The 24457-nt window shown below is 45.1% G+C and overlaps 1 protein-coding gene across 1 annotated transcript in view; it reads right to left on the bottom strand.

The window, feature by feature from the left end:
* SYDE1 (synapse defective Rho GTPase homolog 1) overlaps window positions 1–24457 on the bottom strand; it is a 212605-nt gene that overhangs the window by 40133 nt on the left and 148015 nt on the right. Inside the window, exon 2 of the mRNA XM_069603930.1 lies at window positions 22148–23152. Coding sequence (XP_069460031.1) covers window positions 22148–23152 — 1005 coding nt within the window. The remainder of the gene's footprint in view (window positions 1–22147; window positions 23153–24457) is intronic.

The raw sequence follows: 24457 nt of genomic DNA, 5'->3' as shown, positions 1-24457 counted from the left end.
GTAATTCCTGGTATGACTACCTAGCAACACTTAATGGTAAGTGTAGGGCGGCTGAGAGGAAATGGCGGGCTTTTTGTTCATTCTCTGACAAACTGGCCTGTCACCTGCTCCAAAGGCAATACAGACTCTCTGTCCTCACCAAGAAGAGAGTCCACATTCAAGATTGTGTCTCTGCGGCATCTAACAACTCGGCCAAACTCTGGCCAACCCTGCTGCAGTCACTACCCCTCCTATTGCCTCCCAGGCTCTTTGCAATGCCCTTGCCTCTCACTTTATCTCAAAAACCCAGGACATCCTGTCCACCCTCTCCACTCCCCCCCTTTGTCTGTTTGCTGACCCTCCTTCAGCCACCCCCCCCACCCTCCTTCTCGTCCTTTCCTCTTTTCTCCCCCGATACGGTCACTAGACAAGTCCGATCTATGAAAGACTCATCAAAACAGGTTTATTCCTGTTCCTCTAAAACCTTCAAGGACCCCACTAACACACTCGCTCCGGCCCTTGCTGATTTTTGCAACCACTTCTTTGCCTCAGGATCCTTCCCCCTCCCCTCTGAAGCACTCCCTTGTGCAGCCTCTTCTCAAGAAACCCACAGCGGATCCTTCTTGTCCGGCTAACTATCGCCCAATTTCCATTACTCCCTTTCTGGGCAAACTCCTGGAAAAGTTGGCCATCTCTCAGCTTAACCTACATTCTAATTCTGTTGGCTGTCTACATGACCACCAGTTTGGCTTCAGAGCTGCCAGAAGCACAGAAATTTAGGTCCTCAACATCCGTGAAGATCTGCTCGCCAACCTGGACTCTAACATTCCGTCTGTCCTCATCCTCCTCGATCTCTCTTCTGCCTTTGACACTGTCAAACATACCATCCTGCTCAACTGTCTCTGTGATAACCTGGGTATCACTGATCAGGCTCTGGCCTGGCTGACCTCTTTCCTCTCTAATTGATCCTCCCATGTCCAACTTGGGTCCTTCCTATCATCTAGCTTCCTCTCTACCTGTGGGGTTCCCCAGGGGTCTACCCTCTCACCCTGGCTTTTCAACCAATACCTGGCAACTCTCGCCCACTGCATTGCCATTTTCTGCTCAAATTTCCAGTGCTATGCTGACACTCTCTCCCTCTCTCATATCAGATTGCCTTAGTGCCATTCAAGATTGGTGGGCCGCCAATGACCTTTGTTTGAATGCCTGCAAGACTGAGATTCTCCTCATCGGCACACCTTCACCATCCTTTCCCCTCACTCTCTGGCCGGCCTCCTTTGGCCCTCCTCCTACCCCCACCTGCGAGGCCAAGACCCTTGGGGTCATCTTTGACTCCACACTTTCCTTCTCCGCCCACATCTCAGATGTCTCTAAAAAAGGCAAACTTCCTACTGCACCTCCTCAGAGGTACTCTGCCTTTCCTCTCCTTCCCCCAGAAGCTCATGGTCTCCCAAGCTCTCGTTCTCTTTAGGTTGGACTATTGTTAACAGCCGCTTTCTAAATCTACCTGCCTCTACTCTCTACTCTCTGCCCTCTGCAACTAATCCAGAACAGGACTGCGAGACTTGTCCTCGGCCTCAAGCCCTGGGATTGTTTCTCTCCAGCTCGGATATCTCTCCATTGGCTCCCAGGGGATACAAGGATTACATTCAAAACCCTCTGCATTGTCCACAAGGCTTTCTGGGGCCTGGGTCCAAAATACCTTGAGCTATCCCTCCGCAAATACCTCCCCTCTCGAGCTCTTCGCTCCTCTACCTCCAACTCTCTCAGGGTCAGTGGTTTTTCATAGAAACGAGCTGGGGTAGATCTCTGTCTTCAGCTGGGGCCTCCCTCTGAAACAGCCTCCCTGCCACTCTAAAACTTGGAGAACCATCTCCGGTTCCGGATGCACCTCAAGACCTTCCGCTTTGCTTCTGCCTTCGGTCCCCCTCTCCCCGGCTGATCTGTTCTCTTGGCACCGTGCACCTGGCCAACCTCTGTCCTCTGGGCCCAGGTACCCGCCCACACTGCCAACCTCCTGCACTGCCTCCCGGCCACCCCTTGCACTGGGTTCTGTATCTGTACCCATACAGTCCCCCCCTTTTTCGTTCCTGCACTTATCAGACCTAACCTGTCTGCTGCCTTAAACCCAGCACTTGCCAGTTGCTGGCTGCACTACCACTGTTTGTTGCCTTTATTATTTATTTATTATTTTTTTATCTGTTTCTCCTTTGCCCCACACTTTCCACTTCTCCCCCCTTCCATGCACGATTCCCCTCCCCCTCTCCCATGCACTTGCGCGTTCTCTATGTCACTGGGCCTAGTAAGGTCGTTGTTTTGTTCTCAACTGTTCCCTTGCCTTGTCACACTCTGAAACACTTGTGTACAAGCACGATAGAAATAAAATATCAATATCAAAGAGGCTGTCAAATTCCTGGCCAGCACATCAGTAGGATTATTGGGCCAAACATTAAAATCGTCCAGCACCACCAACTTAGAGTAAGATAGAGCTACATCAGACACTAATTGAGTGAACCATTAACTATCTGATCTTTTTGAAAGATCGATGTGTTGGTCGGCCAGTGAGTAGAGACGGAAACCCCCTTTGATGGAAATGTCTCCCGGAAATTTTACCTAGACCCATAATGGTCTCGTGCTCCTTTTTAGCTTTCCCTAAAGCCTCATCTACGACCCTTCCAAACAAACAGTAATCTTCTACCAGTTTGTCAAGCAAACATTCTGGCATTTCTAGATTGAAACTAGACTCTGAAGCTATGCATGTCTTCGTCCATGCTACCTTTAATAACAGCTTTACCTGAATGCTTACCATGTGTAATTCCTTTCCACCAAGGCTGATAGATAATTTGACTGATCCGACTGTACTCCATTCTATCTCGCCAATAAAGAATTAGCATTTGATATACAGAGTTGATGAAGCTTAGAGTGGCGACCTTCCAGACGAAAGTATACATTTTCGTACTCTCTTTGTGTGGTGGATACTCGCTCAAGAACATTTGTTTATTACCAGGTTTCCTTACATTAGTGACCGCTAGAGAGTCAGCTTTTAAATGTCCCTGAACACACCGAAGGTCACTGAGCAGGTTGCACTGTTTTTTTACCCAGGTTTAATAATATTCTTCTGAATAATTTTGAGCACAGGACTAGATCTTCTAGAAAGTCAATTTCCTGCTCGGATTCATGCGTTTGGATCTTATTGTCAGCTGCTCTTTTTTTATTTGTTCAGTGTAAATGCACTTGACCTCGCTGGGGCGGGGGGGGGGGGGGGTTTGGGTGGGGGGGAATGTTGCAGATGGTGCAATAATATCTAGGGAAGGAGAAGGATAGTCATGCTCTGCGACCTCTACAACGATCTTATCTGTATAAGGTTCAACCTGGTCTAAATGTCCCTGAGTGGAGGCAGAGTGACTGGAGACTGGTGGAGGCGCTGTGCAGTCTGTCCTTGCTTTCATTATTTATTTTCCCTTCATTCAAAATCGCTATGGTCGGCTCAGCCGAGGCAGTGACCATGTGACCGTGTGCAAGGGTGCACGGTTATGGCCTGCCTGTTTGCTCGCCCACTTGCTTTCAGGAGTCCAGCTGTCTGATACAAGCAGTGTAAGCAGAGGCTCAGGACAATGTTAATGTTAAAGGATATTTTTTTTTTTTTTTTTTTTTAATTTTGATTTAATTGTATAACAATTTTTACAAAACATCATTTGTAAACTCCTGTCTACATCTTATACGGGAAATGTCCTTTCTTTGGCTTGTAGTTGATAGTTAGTCATGAATATCTTGGACTTAATGTAGTGAGTCCAGATTTTTTTTTTACTTTTGTCGTAATTCTTCTTTGTTGATGGGTCTCTATCCATACGTTGAGATAGACCTTTCCAGAGGGATCACAGTAGGAATGAAGCAATCCTCTCCTATTCATTTTCTTCTGCTATAGATTCAGTGTTTTGAGAAACAAGGTGACTCCTATAACGCATCTCTTGTTGTTCCCATTATTCAATAGTGACCAAAGGTTTTCCAGATCTAATGTTGAATAATGCTTCAGTGGGTCCATGAGAAAGCGTTGTCTTTCTGTTATCAAACCTGGACATTCCATTATCAGATGTTTTATGGTTTCTATGTACTCGTTTGGTTTGCAGAAGCGACATAAATTCGTTTGCGCTTGTTTACGAATTGCCAAAATCTCATTAGTTTTCAGTTGGTTTAACTTGAATCGTAGAAATAAGCGACTAAGTCTCTTATCTGGAAATTTATGAAGATAGCCTCGGACTGCGTTTAGTTTCATTGGAGCGTTTGGCAGACTAGCTGTCAGTGAGTAGTCATTTGCCACCTCTTGCGTGTGAATCCAGTCCGCTTCAAATAATTTTTTCACTACTCTGCTTGGGTTTTGGATTAGAGTTTCTGTAGACAGGTCCAGTTCTTTCAAGATTGTTTGATTGTTTCGTTCCCATTCCGCTAGCATCCAGTTATCTTCATTTATGATTTCTCTATGAATCAGGTCCAACACTCGTGCTTCCGGTTTGTTGATAACCTTGCGATATAGCATCAAAGTGGCTCTCATTTTGATTGCCAACATTGACGTTATGCAAAGTTCTCTCCTTATTAGTGCCATGGGAGTAGATGTCGCTAGGCCCAGGACGTTTCGCCAGAAAAAACTTTCATATTTCAACCAGATAGAATTCGGGACCAGTGGCATTGCGTCTATGCCATATATCAAAGCTGGCACCACCTTGGCCTTGTAGAATTTCAGAATGGGAATTAATGAGAAGCGACCGTGCCTCCTATCCACCGCCTTTGCTTGTGCTGTGAGGTTCTTTAGTTTTATCCAAAGTGTATCTAGCATGGTCTTTTCGTTTCTATCATTACTAATTGTAATTCCCAGATACTTAAAAGCTTGTACTGTTTCCAGTCTCTTACCCTCACAATGCCAGGAATATCTTTGATTCCTTTTATCTTGCCTGCCCAGTACAAGCACTTTGGTTTTTTCGTTATTTAGCCGGAGATTGTTTTCTGACATATATGATACCAGATTGTCCAGCTGACGCTGCAGGCCGATGGGCGTCAGATCCATCAGGATGATATCATCAGCGTATAGTAGACGATCGATCTTCTCTCCTCCCAAAGCCGGTGGAAAGTGTCTGATAGCAAGACTTGATTCCCCGTAGTCTGCAATGTACGCGTTGTATAAAGAGGGTGCCAGAGGACAGCCTTGTTTAACTCCTCTGGCTGTTACGATCTTCTCCGACAGACGTCCGTCCGAACTGAGGCGGACTTGAATGGAAGTTCCTTGATGTAGAGCCTTTATTGGATTTAGAATTGAGGCCGGACATTCTTTTGCTTCTAATTTCGCCCAGAGACGTTGTCTATTGACCTGGTCAAAAGCTTGGACCAGGTCAATAAAGGCAACGTATACCGGAGGACCACCTTGTATTGCTTTTGCTTTCAGGGCACTCATAAGCAAAATGTTTGTGGATGTCCCCGAGTTTCTAACGAAACCATTCTGGAAGGGATCCATAGAGTTAGTGAAACGAACCCAGTTTTGGAAGTCGTCCAACACAAAGGACGAGAAAACTTTTCCCATAACATCCAAAAGAGCAATCGGCCTGTACTGATTTGGGTTATCCGTTGCACCTCTCTTAAAGATTGGGACGATGTTTGCCTTTTTCCAGGTAGATGGTATTTCTTTCGACTGGTTACACTTTGAAAAAAGCTTACTCATAAAGTTTGCCCACAGCTCTGGATGTTTTTTAAGTTCCAAATTGCTAATACCATCGGGACCCGGCGCCCTGGAGTTATTCAATTTCATAATTTTGTTTACAATTAAGTCTTTGTCAACAGGAATGTTCCACGTTGGATCATTTGTGGTACTTTCTCTGATAGAGGGACAGGAGGTATTCTCATCAAGGATTGGTGCAAATAGTTTGGAAAAATGCTCAATCCAACGGGATTCTCCCACATTGTTCTGGATGTTATCATTGACTTTACTTTGGGTCCCCTTAATCAGGTTCCAAAATTCTTTTGGTTTGTTTCCACACACTGCCATCAGCATTTGTTCTGAATCGTTCAGATGGAGTTTGTAACGATAGTGGAGCAACCAGTTTCTGTATTCTCGCACTGCCTTTATCCATCGTGCCATGTTCTCAGGAGAAGGGAACTTTTGATAGTATTTTTTCAACCTTCTGTGTTCCGACCTTTTCATTACCAGATCCTTATTATATGAGTGTCGGTATCCATTCTGTGGTTTAGATGTTTTAATTGGGTCCATCTGGAATCTGGTTAATAAGGGGGTATAGTCCAGGTCATTATCCTCCCTTTTCCCTTGTGTGTTAGTTTTTTTATCCAATCTTGTATATTGTGCCTCAAGTTTCAGTAGCCCTTTTTTCTGAGATCTTCACTCTTTTGCCTCTCTCTGATGGCTCGAGAGGTAAGGTGCAGCTGATCGATTGAGTTTTTGACGACCAACCTTCTAGGATTAGGAGATTATGATCGCTATGGACTGTGGGACTGATCCTAAAAGAGTGGATCTCTGGCAAAATTTCTCTTGAGACAAATATGTGATCTATCGTCCCTTTTTGGTCACCTCTCTGCCATGACGGGATCAGCAGGTTTGATATGGAGCGATGCCAATGAAGGTTGTGCATGTCCCTGTCCGCCATTATCTTATCGAGGAGTTTTCCTCTTTCACTTACAGGGGACTTCTGGTTCGACAGCTTTGAAGACGTGCCGATCCCTTCACATATTGCGTTAAAGTCTCCATTGATGATGATGCTATGATCCGTCCTGTTTATTTGTGCTTCTTCCCAGATGTTATTAAGTTCTTTGACAAAATCTTCATTTGTGGTCGTCTCCGGGTTCCAATAAATGTTTATTAGGAGCAAGGAGCTCTCTTTATGTTCATTGGGTACAGGCTTTCTCTTGAGTGTTACAGCTTGGATCCAATGAGGCGACAAAAAAGTTTCAGAAACCTCTAGTCCTGTGCCGGCTTTAATCGCAATTATAAGACCCGCAGATGGACGTCCTGTTGCTCCTTTCCTGGCACTCTTAAAGATTATTTCGTAGCCATCTAGCTGGGGTTTGGTGGTCAGCCATGTCTCCTGTAGGCATAGGACATCAAAGGTACCCAGGTTGACATCGGTTTTTTTGGTTAGATGCATAAAACCCCTTGTGTTCCAGCAGCCTAATTTTAAAGGTTGCAATGAGTTAGTTATCTTGTCTGGTGTCTTCTCCTTAGATGTCTCAAGGTGGATCTTCTTTTCCAGAGATCGTTGCTAATATTTTTGTCTACCATTACTCTCAGTTTTTGTCCAGGACCAGGGCACAGTTTTATCCGCTCTTGGTGTTCCATGGCTCCTTAGTGTTTGTTCACTTCGTGATGAAACTTGGAACCTTATACTTCGCGCACACTTCTGATCCTGATTACTTTGTACATTCTGCTTTCTCTCAGATTTTTCGTTTTCCACTTCATTAAGTCTATGGATTTTTGGTTTGTTTGTTGTTTGCATTTTCTGCGTGGGGCCGGCGTGGGGCATCCTGCTGATGTAGCGGACATAATTATCCCTGGTCGTTTGCGAGGGATCCTTTCCGTTACTTACTTCTCTCTGGGACTTTATTTTTTCCCGGGCTTCTGTGTTTGTATGCCTAATGTCCAATAATTCAAAACCCACTTCCAGAAGGTTTTTAGTTTCCTTCAATAGACGAAATTTGGTACTTTCAGAGTCAAGATGTATATATGAATAGTCTGTTCTACCTGACGTACTTGGTTCAACTATCCATAGGTCCTTGTTTTGAAAATGCTTCAAACTGGGAATTTGAGTTAAGATTCTGATAATATTCGTTCTATTCATAATTAGATCATTCCGTCTTGAATTGATATTTTTCAACCTTAGAGTAAAGTCACTCACAATGCGCTTTGTCTCCTGTTTCCGAACACTTTCTGATTCAGGTCTTCTATCATTTTTTCTCTTCTCATTCTCGGCGGAAATGTATCTGGAATATGAATCCGAGATCTTTTTGCCTGTTTCCCTTACAGGCTTTGAACTTTTTCTCTGATCAGACCTTTCCACCTCTTTCCGAGGAAGGGGAGGTGTGTTTGAGGATTTGTTCCTTTTCCAGATATTTGTACTTTCTCTACGCACCGGGTCCGATTTTTTCTTGTCCGCGGTATTTGTCCTTGGAGTTGTGCACTTCACAGATTCCAGTTTTTGAGATTTTTGGGAATTCACTGGAGATTTTGATAACAGAACAGGTTTTTCAACAATTTGTACTTTCTTAGGGGGTTCATTTTTTGAGTTTTCTGTGTTTGTTACATTTGCTTTTCTCTTCAATGTTTTTTTTGGGTGGTTTTCACGATCGGTATCGTCGATTGTCAGAATACTGCAATCTGACTGGTCCTCGACAATAAGGACGGGAGTGGTTCTTTTTGAACAAGTAATTCGTTTTTCCTTCATAGGGTTCTGATGGATACTTTGAGTCTCTTTTGCTTTATGAGAGGCATCTTTTTTCTTCTCCGCAGCATTGAGTAAGTTCTTCTGAGCTTGTGATGTGTTATCCTTTTTGGAGTTTTGGCTCACTATCGATTTTTGCTGACTGAAAATACCATACGTGAAGTTCTTGGTGTTTTTCTTGAAGCCTTTGTTTGATTTTTTTGTGCCTTCTTTAGTTTTTATATAAGAAAAGGGGTTAGGCACTTGATCCACCGCTAGTTCTGTGGCAGCAAATTGGCTTAGCGCTACACGCACGTCATCCTCCTCCAATATAGCTATAATGGCGTCCAGGGGTTCGGTCACTAGATTACTGGTTGGAGTCACGTTTTCTTGATCTTGTAGAGTTGTCACTCTGGGTGCCTCGTGTGAGGTGGCAGACGGAGCTGGTGTAGTGGTAGTTGAGTGTTGCGTCCGTCGATTTGTACATTCCTCGACGTCTAAGTTTGTCGGATGGTTGTAAAGTTCTTGCTCAGCAGGCCTTATCCTACGTACTCTCTCACCTGCTTCGGATCCTTGGGACCCCGTAATGAAGCCTTCCAGATATTGCAGTTTTGACTGCATTAAGGCTAACATGGTCATCTGGTCTCTGAGTGTGTCGTTAATGCTCTCGTACAGCTTAGAGAACGGTGCCAATGCTATCGTTACTGTCGACGTTATAGTGGTTAAATCCAAATTTTGGTAATCCAAGTGTTGGGGAGGAGAGGGCATAGTTCTGATTAGACTTCGCGTGGGTGTAGGCGTAGTGATCAATAAAGATGTTTTTGTTGGATCAGTAGCCATTTCCACCATGGAGTTATTTAAGTCTAATTCAGTAATCTGTACGATTTTTTTTGCCACAAGTAGTTGTGTCGTGTTAGGTTGCTGTTCAAGGCTGGTAGCACTATCCGTCACTTCATTTATTTGCTCCGAGATTTGATGGTATTGATTGAGTGAGATCTCGGTTGCTTTCTTACTTGGTTGTTGATTCTGCCACCTAACTTCAGAGTTTGCTGTTTCGATTGTTATATTATCAGACATTCTCTCTTGATTAGGCTTTTCACCTTTCCCCTCTTGGAGTTCACCATTTGTAGCCAGAGATGTAGATTTGTTTGAATAGTGCCATCTGAGTGATGGAACGACAGATTCCACTGTCATAGATGCGGTATTTCCCAGGGGGCCTAAGCTTGTCGTGGGTTCCTCTGTGATATCTCTGGCAGATGGTACATCTGTCTCCACATGAATGAGGCTCTCTAGCATTTCGTTGTCCGTCAGATCTCGCTGGGAATTTGATCGCCTTTCCATTTTTTTCCTGAAGAAGTCATTCAATAGTGCCACTGTGCATGGCTTGGTTAGAGTGGCCTTTGGGCCTATTTTCTTATTTTGAGGGACCTTTGTTCTTGAGGTCATTCTTCTTCTAACCTTGTTACGAGTGTATCGCTGGGTTTTCGTTGGCGTCAAGAGGAGTAGATTAGGTTGATCATCGATATAAACTCCTTGTTTTTCTTTTCTTTTTTTCGGTAGAATTACCATTTGTGGACACACCACTGCAGAAGATCTTGGATTCCCACTTAGAGTGGCTGCTTCTGTTAAAACTTCAATTTCATCTTTAAGTTTACTGGACCCTGAGTCTAATACAGCTGGATTTCGATGCTGACATTTTCGTTTTATTGACTCTTCGTTCTTACCAATTGGGGCACATGATTTTACAGTGCTTTCCTTTGCGGCGCACTCCCACACTTCCGTACTTTCGGCCGTATGGACTTGAGCGGCGCATACGAGTTCCGCATTAACCTTCTTAGAGGATGTCGTTAGTTTCTGTCCATTGTCGTTAAAACTTATAGGCGAACATTCCGTTCTTTCACCGGTCATTGTCATCCGTGGCTCAAGCCCAAAGGTGCTTTCCTCTCGGTCGGTGCTTTCTGCCTGCTTCTCGGTGTCCAGGGTCAGCAGGTCTACATTCTCAGTGCTGGTCCATTCATTTATACAATGAGTACCCTCCTCTAACGTGGGGATGTGTGTCGTCTGCTGGTTCGGATCAGCCACTGGAAATGACATACATCGCGTGTCTATTTGCAAATGATCTTTCTGAGTCCCCGACACCAGCCCCAAGGCAGAGGATGCAACAGCATCAGAGAGGAGCGTATCATGATTGTGAGATTTAGGCGAAAATCTAGCGCTTTTTAATTGATTTTCCACCGTCAGATCTTGCTGGGTTGACGAGATGGTCCGTTTCGGCACCCGCTTCGGCGCCGCAGACTTTTCGCCACGCTTCTTGGTGTTCGATCTTCCCGTTAGCGTGTCTTTCAGCGGTCGAAGGACGCGGCGGGTGGATTCTGCCTCTGGACTCGACGGCGCACAGGTAAGCCGGGGTGGGGGAAGCGGTAAGGAAAGGGAAGGTAAGGAAGAGGGAAGTGAAGAAAGTACGGGTGGGCAAGGAAAAAGGAGTGATGTCGAGGACGACGGGACACGGATGGGAGAAAGTAGGGAAATGGGAGTAATAAGACAATTTTCTGGTATAGAGAGGGGAAGTAAGGCCTTACCTGTGCTCGGTCTTGGACTATTCGGTGGAAACAATACGGATTTTGGAGGCGATGAGAGAGGTGATCGCGGTCTTTCCATAGTGTGGTTCGCCACTTTCGCCACCATGGCCATGGTTTCTGTCTCAAGGTCGTGAGGCTGCGAGTCCATATTGGCCAAAAAAACCGCGGAGACCAATGCCGCGGTCATGACACGGTCTGCACAGTCTGCAACTTCACTCAGCAGCTCACTCCGCGGCCGCTCCGCGGCTTAGACAGGGTTTTAAAGATTTCAAGCAAGCTGGGTAATTAGTGTCCACTGCAGAAAGACTCAGGGTCTGCACAGTCTGCAACTTCACTCAGCAGCTCACTCCGCGGCCGCTCCGCGGCTTAGACAGGGTTTTAAAGATTTCAAGCAAGCTGGGTAATTAGTGTCCACTGCAGAAAGACTCAGGGTCTGCACAGTCTGCAACTTCACTCAGCAGCTCACTCCGATATTTGTACCGCGCATTATCACCACCGGAGTGGTCCCCTGGCGGCTATGAAAAAGGGAGGGGGGTGAGTTAGTGGGAATGAGCTGGAAAAGTGCAATATAGCAGTGATGAGCTGTTGGCAGCCTCAGCCCGGTGGGTCCGTTGGCTGGACCTGGGGTGTTCTACGTCAGTAGTCGTCATGTGCTGTTGTGCAAGTCTTTGTTTGTTGTTGCAGTGCAGTGAAGTTTGTGTGGTTTGCTGCGTTTAAGGCTTGTGGTTGTATTTGGTAAGAGTTTGAGAGGTGTATGCAGAGAGATGAAGTTATTAGTGGATTGGTTAGTTGGCATTGCTCTGTTTGCAGTTATGTCTAGGTGTGGTGCCTGCTTTCATTTACTATTCCATCCAAGTGTGGCACATGCTAACATTCATAATCTTGTCTGGAAGTGACGCGAGCTAAGGTTATGATTTTCAGTTAAGTGTGACACATGCCATCATTCACAATTCTGTCTAGATGTGACGCAAGCTAACATTCACAGTACTGTCCAGATGTGATGCAAGCCGAGGTTAAGACTTTCAACTGAGTGTGCTACTGAGTGTGCTACATGCTATCATTCACAATTCTATCTAGATGTGACACAAGCTGAGGTTAAGAATTCTTTAACTGAGTTTTGCACACGCTGACGTTATTGCCCCGGTCCAGAAGTTACGCAGGTTGATCTGGACTATTCTCTATAGGTGTAGCACTGGTTATCACTGGCGAGTATGTTATTGCGTGATGCAATGCAGCATTTACAGTCCAGCCAAAAGTGGATTGGACTGGTGGTCAATGATCACTCCAAGTATGCATGTTGTAGGACTATGGCAATCTATGTTATGGAGAGGTAAGGTAGAGTGGTGAGGGCTTTCTGGAGTAGAGTAGTTGCTCTACACCCCACCCGTACCACACACAGTTTTGTTGCTGTCTGTTGGCTGTTGGCTTCCTTTGCTTCCCCTGCGGACACCTGCAGACGCTTCTTGGGGCCGTCCTTTGCCTCGGATCACCACAACCCACCAAAAGCCGACAGCCAATTGTTCCTGTGAATTCAACATGGAGCAGCAAGCAGCCGAGGATCGACTAGCACCTCTGCAAATCAAGGTATTGCAAACGTTGATGTAAATGTATAGGATACGAACATTGGCGTGACCGAGCAGAACAACGTTCAGGAAGGGGGCGCGCAGATACCACTGCAGGCATCAATGCAAAATGACAAACTGGCTACTGAGAGCGTGAATGATAATGATAATTATGAATACAAGGAGAACCAGTGCCGGCAGCGGGAGCGTGCCCCCCCCCCTCCCAATATATGCAGAGGTATTAATAACGGCAAGTACAGCTTGGCACATGGAATTGGAAACAGAAAGGGAAAGGGAGAGAGCAAGAACGCTAACATTAAATGCTGCCCACACATCAAACTATATTCTTCCCTAGCTCAGGGTACAAAAAGCGCGGACCAGACGATAATCAACAACGCCAAAAACCCTCCACCTTCCATCCTATGGTGCGGAGGGTATACACCAGTTAAACATCAACATCGGAAAATTAACAGCTGAAGAAAGCTCAGTGTCAATTCCTTCAGTTATACGTGGCCACACAGAGGCCAAACTACAAGGACTGAACCACGATGACCATGCGGTAGGTGGCACAGAGATGGAGATTCCTGCAAAAGAAGTAGTAAGGATGAGCAAGATGCATCAACAAATACGGGGATAGCCTCATCCCCCGATTCAGGCAGATTAAAAATACAGACTAAAAGTATTCAATTTCAAAGCAACCCATATAGCCAAACCATCGCAACAGAGCATATGGGCAACTAACAATATGGAGAACCGGAGAGGAGCCTATTACAGGGTGACAAGACCCATTATGAACAAACATGAGTACAAGGTTAGCACGTACAAAGTGGGGGCTAAGAGCCACCTGGCCACACCCTATGGTGATAAAAACATCTAGAAACCACGCCCGCCAAGTCTGGACACTGATCTAAATGGTCACAGGTTCTTTTTTTGGGAGAACCAAATAGGAGGAGTAGCCACTCCCGCAGGGCCCTTACAAAAAAACAGGATGGAAACATCAAGGAAACAGACGTCCCAACAAACGCAAAGTGAAATCTCAGACCAATTGATGTTGGAAACATCCCTAGTTGTGGAGATGAAATAAGATCACCACCCATATCAGCGGGACGACATCCCACAACAGAAACCTAGACAAGAGAACCTCCAGGGTTTGGAGGTTTCTCTTACCAACACACAAGTAGAGACACAATCGGAGATAGCAAAAGAGCGCAGGGCCTCAGACCCCAATGGGAATGGCCCATGCAATTCAGATCCAACACCAGAAAAAGCCAAGGATGCAAGGGGAAGAGCGAGTACAAAGATCTTGCCAGAGCAACAAACTGCGATTGGGACACAGACGGTGAATAGTATACTATCTCAAGCTACACAAACAGATTCAGCTGGTAACGCACAAAATAAGACCGGATCCAAAAAAGAACTGCCAAGTGATGCAAACTTCCTGATTATCTCAACACTAACAACATCTCTAGCCCCATTTATGAAACTATACGAGCAAATGGGAGAGCAGCTTAAAGACCAAACAACGATGCTAGCGATGCTGCAGTCCAAAATGGTGTATGTAGAAGGGTTTGTGACAGCGATTCAAAATAACATGGATACCAGCTCAGCAAAAGTCACAAGCCTACTTCACACCATTTTGGATCCTATCATCAAAGATAAACAACTCAGGAGAATGTCGAGAGGCTTTGACTTAACAGAGACCCAACTGACAGGAAGTGAGGCATCAGTAGTGAAATCAGTCAAGGAGACACAAACACTGCTGTACCCTCAACCTCATGCAACGGCTGAAACCCAAACGGCCGGGGTGGATCCAGGGACCCTAAATCAAGGCGCACAGAGACCAGTCCAACCGTCTCCCCAGAAACACTGGGGGACCCCAAAAAAACCAACGAGGAAGGAGTTAATAACATTACAGTTCAGGCCGCAACACCAATTGATCCAGAATAGTTAATACCAACACAACCATCGCGATCGGTACCATTGAAAGGGTATTTACCCAACAAGAACAAGCAATTTAAGGATCCAAAAAACAACCAGCCAATGAAACTATGAAATTTTCAGGAGGGCAAAACCAACTCAGAAAGAGGCACATCAAAACACTACACCACAACGAAACACACTGATGGCAAAAATGCAAATTAAAAGAGGGGAGACACTGAATAGAGCCAGGGGGAAGAAATTGAAGAACCAAATCTAATGCAAGCAGAGCATTTATTAAATACATCACACTTCCAAAAAGTAGTACTGGGGTACCGGCAAGGATAACGACAACGCATACCGCAGCTGACTTGATTACTTCAATCAACAAACATCAAACTCCGAACAATCGGAAGGCGATAGCCACCACAGACAAAAAATAAAATCGGATACGACATGGATGACTTATTAAATCTATCAACCTACACTATATCAAGCCCAGAGAAAGAGGAGTATGAAACATCAGAGGTGGACGAACCGACCTAAACCTCTAACCATGGAATCTGAACAGGAACAGAGTGAAGAGGACAAACCAACATGGTCTAAGAGACCGGTAGGTCCGAAATGTAGCGAGCAACCAAGCGGCCATAGAACAACCGAGTCCATGGTGGATGATATACAAAAAACCACGGAAACAGCTTGTAAGGGACCCGCGAGCCTCACACAACCAACAATTCCAAGCTTCACCTACTCCTGAGTCACCTCAAAAAGAACCAAAAATCATTGTGTCGCTTCAAAAAGAGCAAAAAAGGAAACCATGGCCATTAAAAGACCACTATAGAACGATGGAGAACCAACCGATACCCGAAAGGGACTTTTATGTAATATATCCCCCCCGAGATTAAACAGAAGTGGACACAAGGTCTCCCGGAATCGAAAACTAGTAGAGAAACAGCAAAAGATGAAGAATGGCGGGAGATGCAATGACATCAAACAAAGATCAACCTGAAGTCTGCTGTTCGAAAGATTGACCCAAACTAAGGACAGCCTAATTCTGTACCAGGCGAACGTAATTAGACTTTTCCACCACATTCCCGCTCCGAGATCCCTCTAGACCAAACGACCTTCTCATATTCAAATTCTTTAGTTGAAGGACGGACAGATAGGTTTATCCTCATCTGGCATTGACACCGATAGCACAGCTATGACTTGATGAGGTGAGCAGTCTCAGACCAATGGGATTTGATCCCAGGACCCTTCGAGGACATGATCATCCTAGTTCAACAAAGGAACTGCTACCCAGACCAAGACACGAACAATCAAGAAACAAAGAGATGGGAGGTGAGGACAGAAGGAAACCGCTAGCTACGGTTTCTAATACCAGGTACTCTACGTCCAGACAGGACCAAAAAAGCCCTAATTACACCCAGAGGGAGAAAGGGTCAAATGACAACAAAGGAGGCAAGGAGAACTGGAAATGGCTTGCGAGGCTGCTAGTGGAAAAAATAGGGAAGCCATAATGCCATCTCACCTAAAAAAAGAAGCAGCTCAAATACGAGGGAGTTCTCACACCCGTTTAACAACAAAGACTCAATCATAAGGGACCATGATGTAACATATTTACAAGAGACTTGGTTGAGAGACCCGTCCCACCGCTCAACTTTGGAAGGCTATACCATCTATCGAAACCCAGCGGTTAAAGGAGACCAAGGCCACCCAATGTCTGGTCTACTCATTAATTAGTAACCAGCTCAAATTTGAACCTCTTTAAGAGCAAACTATAAGCCCAGATATCCAACTATTAGTTGGATAATCACTTAGGGGATAAGACAAATCACACAACATTGTGTACCTTATAAACCTGTACTGGAATCAAAGAAAGTGGATATTGCAGGATTTCCCAGAGCAGATTTGCAGATATCAGACAAGAGAGAAATGGGCTGATCCTTACCTTATTTTAGGGGGGGACCCAAATTGTCAATGTTTTGACAAGAATGGTAAAGAACTTGAAGATGCTCAGACACTAACGTCAGAATCCAGATTAAGGGGGCAACGCTGGAAAGGTACTAGAACTGCAAGAGACATATTGCTACTAAATGGAAACACCTATGGTGATACCTGGGCAGGCAACTTGGAAAGGAAACAAGAAGCACAAATTATAAATTATATTTGTGTCTCTCGCAACATGATCATGCAAATAGATTCCCTAACAATCAAGGAAACAACGGCAAATGATCATAAACTTCTTTCCATGAACTGGCTGATCACAGGGCATACGCAAGGCCCCATCATTTGGGTAACCTTGAAATTGTCCCAGGCAGAAACAGGATGAGGATATCAGAACATACCTACCCTCCAAGACAACCTGGAGAGGGCAATATCCCAAAAGAAACAAAAAGATGGACATCCAATTTATTACTCATGCCTATTGATTTTTTTTTTCAGAAAAGCATACAGGAACAGGTTAACAATCCGCAGGTGCCACGTCTTTGATAAAATCATTCACACTAAGAAAAAGGAATTAATTAGCTCCATTGGGGCTCTGAAGAAACATCCTAAGCAGACTCAAAACAACAGATCCACAAACTAAAACAGAAATATCATAACTGGGGAAAGATTCACAAAAAGCAATTGCTACTCCAGGACGCACAGACAATGTTGGTGAGAGTAAGATCAAAAAACATGGCTGAAACCTGGGCCCGGAGTAGCACTCTGGACGCACTGCAGGATGGCTTATTGATAAATCCAATACCAGCTGAGAAATGGATGAATTTTATGACCCTAATGAGACCACCCTAGCAAATATGCAAAAGAAATGTACATCGTGGAATCAATTAGACACCAAGATCGCTGACGTCCAAGATACCATCATAAAATTGAACAGCTCTAGAGCCCCAGGAGCCGATGGGATGACGAACGCCTTACTGAAACAGAACCCGTTAGAGTGGTCAACCTTTATGACGACCTTATTCTAATATATTATGAGTGCATGACAAATACCAACCACATGGGATAACTGATTTTTCTTCCACAATATATAAAAAAGGCCCTAAATACGAACCAGGCAATTATCGTCCAATAGCACTACTTGACGTAGCAGGAAAGGTATTCGCAACATTAGTTTTGAAGAACTTGGTCAAGTGGTCTGTAGTAACGGGGCATAGGGATGTATGGCAAGCAGGTTTCACAAAGGGCGTGGGAACGTCATTAAGCATCTTCATTATTAACCTCTTGAAGGACCAGGTAGAAAGAGGGATTGATAAGAAGCTCTACATGGCCTGTATAGATCTCTTGCAGGATTAGACACTCTGGGGTAAACTAAAGAGCTGGGGCTGCACTGATGAAATCACAGAAGCCATCTATGACCTCTACTCAGATACGTCAATATGTATCAGATTGGATAGATCGGGTCTTCTTACAAAAGAAATCAACACTAACAAAGGCCTCAAACAGGGCTGCCAATTGGCACCTCAGCTCTTCAATTCAGATATGGAGGAGGCATTCCATAATATAAGATGTTTTCCACCTAATATTGGGCAACAGAGCACAGGAAGACTCATCTACGCAGATGTAGTTCTACTAGATCAGACACTGGTGGGACTACAGAGGCAAATTGATGCATTACACAAATATGTGGAAGCCCATATGCTCCGAATAAACCCAGTCAAATCAATGGTCTTGGTCTTTAAAAAAGGGACGTAGAGACCCATCAAAAAGTCAATATGTGGCACCTCATGGGAAGCAGAATCCCGGAAGTAAAATTGTTGATATACCTGGGAGTATGCCTCAATACTAGCTCAAGGGATATCCCAAGACTCGAGCAATTGAAAGCAAAAGCAAAAAATCTAGCCAGTCAAGGGAGAATTCCCTTAAAGAGAATTTACGTTTTTTCCTCTTTCTCCACTAATCTCTTTCTACTGCATGAAGGAGATACCTACATTGACTTATGGGGCAGAAACTTCATGCTCATTTCAGGTAGAAAATTGGTTGAAGCTTGAAGGGTTATTTTGTAAGGGGGTCCTTCGACCAAAGAGTACCACCATTTAAGCAATACGCATGGAATTAAGCCTAACGGCCATGAAATCTATAGCAACCTGGAAATCTCTGTATATATAGAAAATGCCTTCACAATTCGAAGACAGGGAGTTTTGCAGTCCTTAGAGAAGCCCTGGTGAACAATAATGATGCTACACTATCAGAACGGTGTACGATCTGCCAAGCAATCCTGGCGGAATTAGATGAATCAGATATAACGTTGTGGAACAACCAAGATAGAGTGAAAAGGAAGCTGTGGACTGGATTGCCACACAGGAAGAACAGCAGACCCTAAAACTCTATGAAAAACCGATTCATGAAGCCAGAAAACTAAATTTGCTACCTAAATATGTCAAACTCTTCCCGAATTTGTACTTGAGGGACCAATTCACACGATTCCTGCTGAACTTATTTCCGACCAGAGAGATCTTAGGTGGGAGATTCAGGGACAACATGCAGATTATGTGAAGAGAAATCTACAGTTGAAACTCTAAAACACCTGGTACTTGTATGGCCGGCCATGCTGGGAACCAGACAGACTTTAATGCTGGGAGTGACAAAGAACTATGGCTCACGCTCCTTGGAAGATTGGTGGTCAGAACTGTTGTCGGGCCCCTGAATTCCACTGACTTTGGCTCTGCTCAAACTATTGGACAAAATATTTCGAAAATTAAAAGAAAAAGACACAGAAGCAGAATAATCGAAAATCATGGGCCACCGCGCAATTAAAGGTTGATAAGAAGGAACATTTTATCTGACGTTTTCTGTTGGAAAAAGGTTATCTATATAGTGTAACCAGATAAAGTCAATAAAAAATGTAAATAAAAAAATAAATTTTCCTCCTCCACAGGGGGTTGTTCTAGATTTCTTTTTACCTTTTTTGGAGGGTGTACACTCTCTACAATATCATTTTTCTTCTTAAGTGTGTTCGCATTGTTTTATAAAGGACTCCATTGTAGTCATCACTTTGGTGAAGCTTTCCTCATACCATTTACTACCCTGGCCTTTACGCTTCTGAGATGGCGTTGGCCTGCTAGGCGTATCGTCTTCCTCGAGTTCTCCTTCAGATTCAGAGAAAGATATGGTCATCCCCTTTTTACTCATGGCCTAAGTGTGCCTTCCTCTTCAAAGGATGCCAATGAGGGTAGTTTGATTAAAGATTTTGGTGTTAAGTTTTAATTTCCGGCACCAAGGTGTCCTCACGTAGTGCTTTGTGAGGATTATCCTTTCCTTTATGTTCAGTGCTCAGCAGTGTTAGTGCACCTTTGATTTGGAAGTTTGCATTTTAGTTTTAGGCCGCAATGTAAGTATTTTGGCAGGCAAATTCAGTTTCAAAGCCAGTTGCTCAGTCATTGGCCTTGGGCGTGTGCCATCTGGCTTACTTTTGGGCCTCGTTTTAGCTTGCATAGCATTAAGGACACCAGGGGATACCTCAACAGCAAATCAACCCTGTGGATCTGGTGACCAATTGCAAGGAAACGCGTGATGTTTCCTTTCCCATTTGCTCCTCAGGAATTGCTTTTGAAGCAAATGGCTGGTTCCTCTGCGTCAAATTCTTTCGTGATAGTGCTCGATTCTCCCAACACTTTCTCTGGCTGGATAGTGTAGTCTTCCCAATGCTTAATTAACGCTCTTAGAACGTTTTAGTTTTTAGAGTTTGCATGTGCGACAGTGAGGCTTGTTGTAATCCCTTGGAAGGCAGATATTACACACAGTGAGTTTTTTTTTTTCAAGGGAACTTTGCGTAACATGAAAGGCAATATTGAAATGGTGTATTCGCCAGAAGACTGAGGTGAGCTTGAACTAATTAAACTGAGCTTGAACTAAATGAACTATGTGGGTATGGAAACATTCTAAAAATAAGTTTATGTACTGCTGTGTGTCGCCGCCCCCACCATTCGGTGTGAAGATATCAAATGTTGCCGCCTTTGTCGTGTTCCTCAATGCTGTAATCAGAATCTTCTTTAGCCTCGAATACCGCTCGACCTAAACTCATGTGTTTGACGTTTAACAAGGGAATTGTGTGATTCTATACGATATTTCAGCACGACAGCCGCTGCCCCCTGCTCCCAGAACACTCAGATCAACTCAGGCCACTCAAGATTGTGTCCAAGACTTCAAGGGAAAAAGACAAGGAGGATCCCATTTCTCATGGTTAGCCAATATTTCTGAAATTCCCTTCTCAAACATCTCTTCTTGAAAGTGAACCACCTGACATTTAGGAAACTACAACATGGCTCTTCATCTAAAGCAAACGGAATATGCACCAAGTATCCCAGGATAAACCAAAGGTTCCCACCGGTCTCCATACAACTCAGCCCTGAAAATGTGCAGCCGGCCAAACACTTGACTCTATAGAACCTTCGACAGGGGTGTAGAGCCAGCAAAAATAGAGCAAGCAAGCCATAAATACTCATATCACCAAACCAGATCCCCTGCTCTCTCCCACCTACACATCCCTCCCTAATGGCTCACGGCTAAACCTGCCAACCTTAAATACCACACCCACTGCCCAAAGACTACCAACAAGTTCTTCATACCCGACCCCATCTCCATCTATCCACACCTCACCCCGATCTAATGCACCCACCACAATCATCTTAATCATCCGGCAGCCTTTATAGCGAACACACCCCAGAGAATGTCTAGCAGTGGCAACACAGCAGAATACACACTGGGCACACAACTAAATGGGTGCTTCCACCCTGCACACGCCAACACAACAGCATTCCACTGTTGCCTTTACCACGATCCTACCAGCATGACCTTCCCAACCCCTTTTTGTCTGCAAAGTGTGACAAGGCCAATCGTTATGCATTCTTGGCTGGGATAACACAGAGAAGTGACAGTCAAACTATTTAATTTAACCCCTGGGCCTCTTCGCAGACTTGCACTAAGGAGTCAAAGTTGGGCTTGGTGTGGAAGGGGGTCTGCAGCCTTTGGTTGTCCAGATATTTTTGACTACAACTCCCATCAGCCTTAGATAGCATAGTCAATGTTGCTTTAGCATCAGGGACGTAGTGCAAAACATCTGCAGGGCCACAGGTTGCAGCCCGACGTCCAGAGCTTCGATGACGAAGTACCGCTTCAAACACTGTTTTTAATCACATGTGCACCAGTTTCACATCAAGCCATTAACGTGAGACCACAACACATCAACAGAATAAGCCTTGGAAACCAACAACAGCAAGTCGGTCAAGTTAATTCCCTACAATCAGCAGTGATCTAAAAAAGGTCTACTTTGTACAAAGGTGTGCATAAGTAAGTCGGTCCACGATTAATTCAGGGGTGATTTGTTCCCTGAATTGCAATAAGCTGCCAGGAAGCATGCTGGGAACTCTGTGTGGATGGGGAGAAGCATAGAGGTGTTGGAGGACTCTGCAGCGTGCTCCGTGCTCCTATGGATTCAGACCGCTGTGCTGTACATCCCAAGAAACAACTCAATTTCTCCAGGTCATTAGGTTACTCAATCTGGAGCCTCATGATAGTTCCTAAGTACATATTTGTATATTGCGACCTGTGCTTAATGCTGGTATTGTGGTGTGTGGTACAGCATCATAGGGTGTTGTTGGATACCAACATAACAGTAAAGCGGATTCAGAAATAAAGGGACAACACAATAAAGATAAACATAAGCAAAAAAAATTAAAAAGTGTGCCCTTACCCAAAACCTCAGATTTCTGCAAGAGGTCCTCTTCTCCAGGACTCCTTGGTGGTGATGCTCCAGTCACCACAACCACCGGCTCGTGGAGTCTCTTAAGGCAGGAGCCCTCCGGTCCACCATTCACGGTGTGTGAGACATTTGAGAAGACTGATAGAGCAGAGCTGCTGCTGCTGCTGCTAGTCACTGCATCAGGGTTTGCCCTCTTAGTCGTGTCATGACCCGGTGTTGCTTCGCTGTTCCTTGTTTTCAACAAGTCTCCTTCTTTGGGCACCATCCCCCATTTCTTCCAGGAGTCGGTCTTGTCCAGCATAGTGGACAGGTCCTCATCTTCTGGGATCGGGTTGTACCAGATGTCCCCTTCACTGGACATGATGATGGATTCCTGCAGCTCACCTACAGACGTCAAGGTCATTGTGAGGCCTTCTTCCAAGCCTTGTCCCTTGGGAGATGAGAGCACCCATTCCCTGCTGCTTCGTTCCAGACTTTGCAGGTATGCCCCATGGCCACTGTACTTGATGCTGGAAGAGTTACACATTTCCTGGTAGCTGAACGACAGCCTGGCGTTCTCGTCCATGCCAGCATGGCCGGTAAACTTCATAATCGGAGTGGGTGAACAAGCCCCAGAAGTGCTCTCCTCGATCCTCAGCACTTCTTGCCCACAAGCTTGGACAACGGAAGAGGAGAGGAATTCAGTGCTATTCTTCAGAGGACATGGTGACAGGATATCGGGCCTACTACACTCCATTCTGGTCTCGGGCTTCTGCCCACACATAGTACTCTGATTGTTCTGCACGTTTGCAGGGGCCTGAAGGCAGAAGGGATGCTTCCGACTGAAGGAGGTCCTGGGCTCCCGGGTGATGGAGGAGAACCTGGCCCAGTTCTGCTTCTTGGCCACAGTGATGCTCGGCCCACGCTGGCAGACATCCTCAGGGTCCGCAGCTGCAGTCTGTTTCGAATCGACATTTGAGGATGAAACATCGACATCTGATGTTTTGGTGGGCCGGTCTGTAAAATAGAATACCAAAAGGTTACATGGGAAAATTCACACGGAGGCATGCATGATCAAGTGCAGGTATCCATCTTCTCGAAAAGCATGCTTCTAGCCACCCACTTAAGACCATTGTGAGATTAGGACCCGGAGTACCCGAGCATTGAGGCAGCACCCCAGCGCAAGACCCACGGACTGCGAGAGCCACAGCCCTTGCTCCGAGCTGTGAATAAAGCCTGCCTTCACCAACCTCAAACCTTGTTATTAGAACTTTAGTGACTAAGGAAAAAGAGGATGTTGAAGACACACTCTTCTTTACCAACCAAATATCCTGAATCTGTTACTTACACTTCCTAAAACTTACTAAAGAAATAACACATTTCTCAGCACCATGCAGACTATCGGCACATGGGAGGGTGATAGACGAAGGAACGAGTACCGAGACACCCAATAAAAAGGCATGAAAGGGTACTACTCAATCGCTCCACCAAGTAGCTAAAATCCCTGTGCTTCAAAAGTCCCTGTGTCTCCCCACCCGCACTGGCGACTTTGGAGCACCAACACTTTCATAAGGTTCGTAGGCAGCCCAGTTTGTAGGTGCAAGGAAAGGGGCAGAGCAGGTTCCTGTAAAAGCGTACAGAATGTACCTCTCCTGATCCCCCAGGGGCTCCTGCTCCGGTCCAAGCGGCCGTCATAGAACAGAATTATCCCCCTGCAATTGAGGTACCACTCCTTTTGTTGGTGAGACTCGCGTTCTTTCACACGGCCAACTTCTGCAATCACTGTACCTTACCGTTCACTTATTTATGTATTTGTCATTTAGTAGGCGCTTATACAATTAGCAAAATAGTTTTAAAGCACCGACATGGCGATAGGGGAGGTAGACAATGAATTATAACAAAGGTAAATAATTAAATAGTTCAAACAAATGGTGAGACTAACATGGAGGGGAGACAAACCGACTATGCCTTGTGAGTGTTCGGAACGTACAAGTGCAGGGGGGAGGGGATAGGTGCTGTGGTGCTTATTGAGAAGAGCTCGGGGTAAAGTGCAAAGAAGAAAAGAACGTAAGTGCAACCTCCTAAGCCCAGTAAACGGACAGTGGCTGAGATGATAGATGTCGGAGGGTCAGGGTCCCAAGGATACATAAGGGCCCTGCACATCAGCCATGCTAGTGCATGATTAGCAGGGAAGAGAGGAGGAGAAGGAAGAGGTAAAGAGAAAGGTCTTATTGTTTTTCCGGAATTTAAGGAGGTCCTGCTCAAAACGCAGAGGAAGAGGTAGGCTGTTCCAAAGGAGGGAGCCAGCTGAAGAAAGTGATA

The sequence above is a fragment of the Ambystoma mexicanum genome, chromosome 3q, assembly GCF_040938575.1.
Source record: "Ambystoma mexicanum isolate Mex_15411 chromosome 3q, UKY_AmexF1_1, whole genome shotgun sequence".
NCBI classification, from domain to species: domain Eukaryota; kingdom Metazoa; phylum Chordata; class Amphibia; order Caudata; family Ambystomatidae; genus Ambystoma; species Ambystoma mexicanum.
The sequence above is the reverse complement of the archived record's forward strand: the minus strand, read 5'-3'. Positions and strand labels throughout refer to the sequence as shown.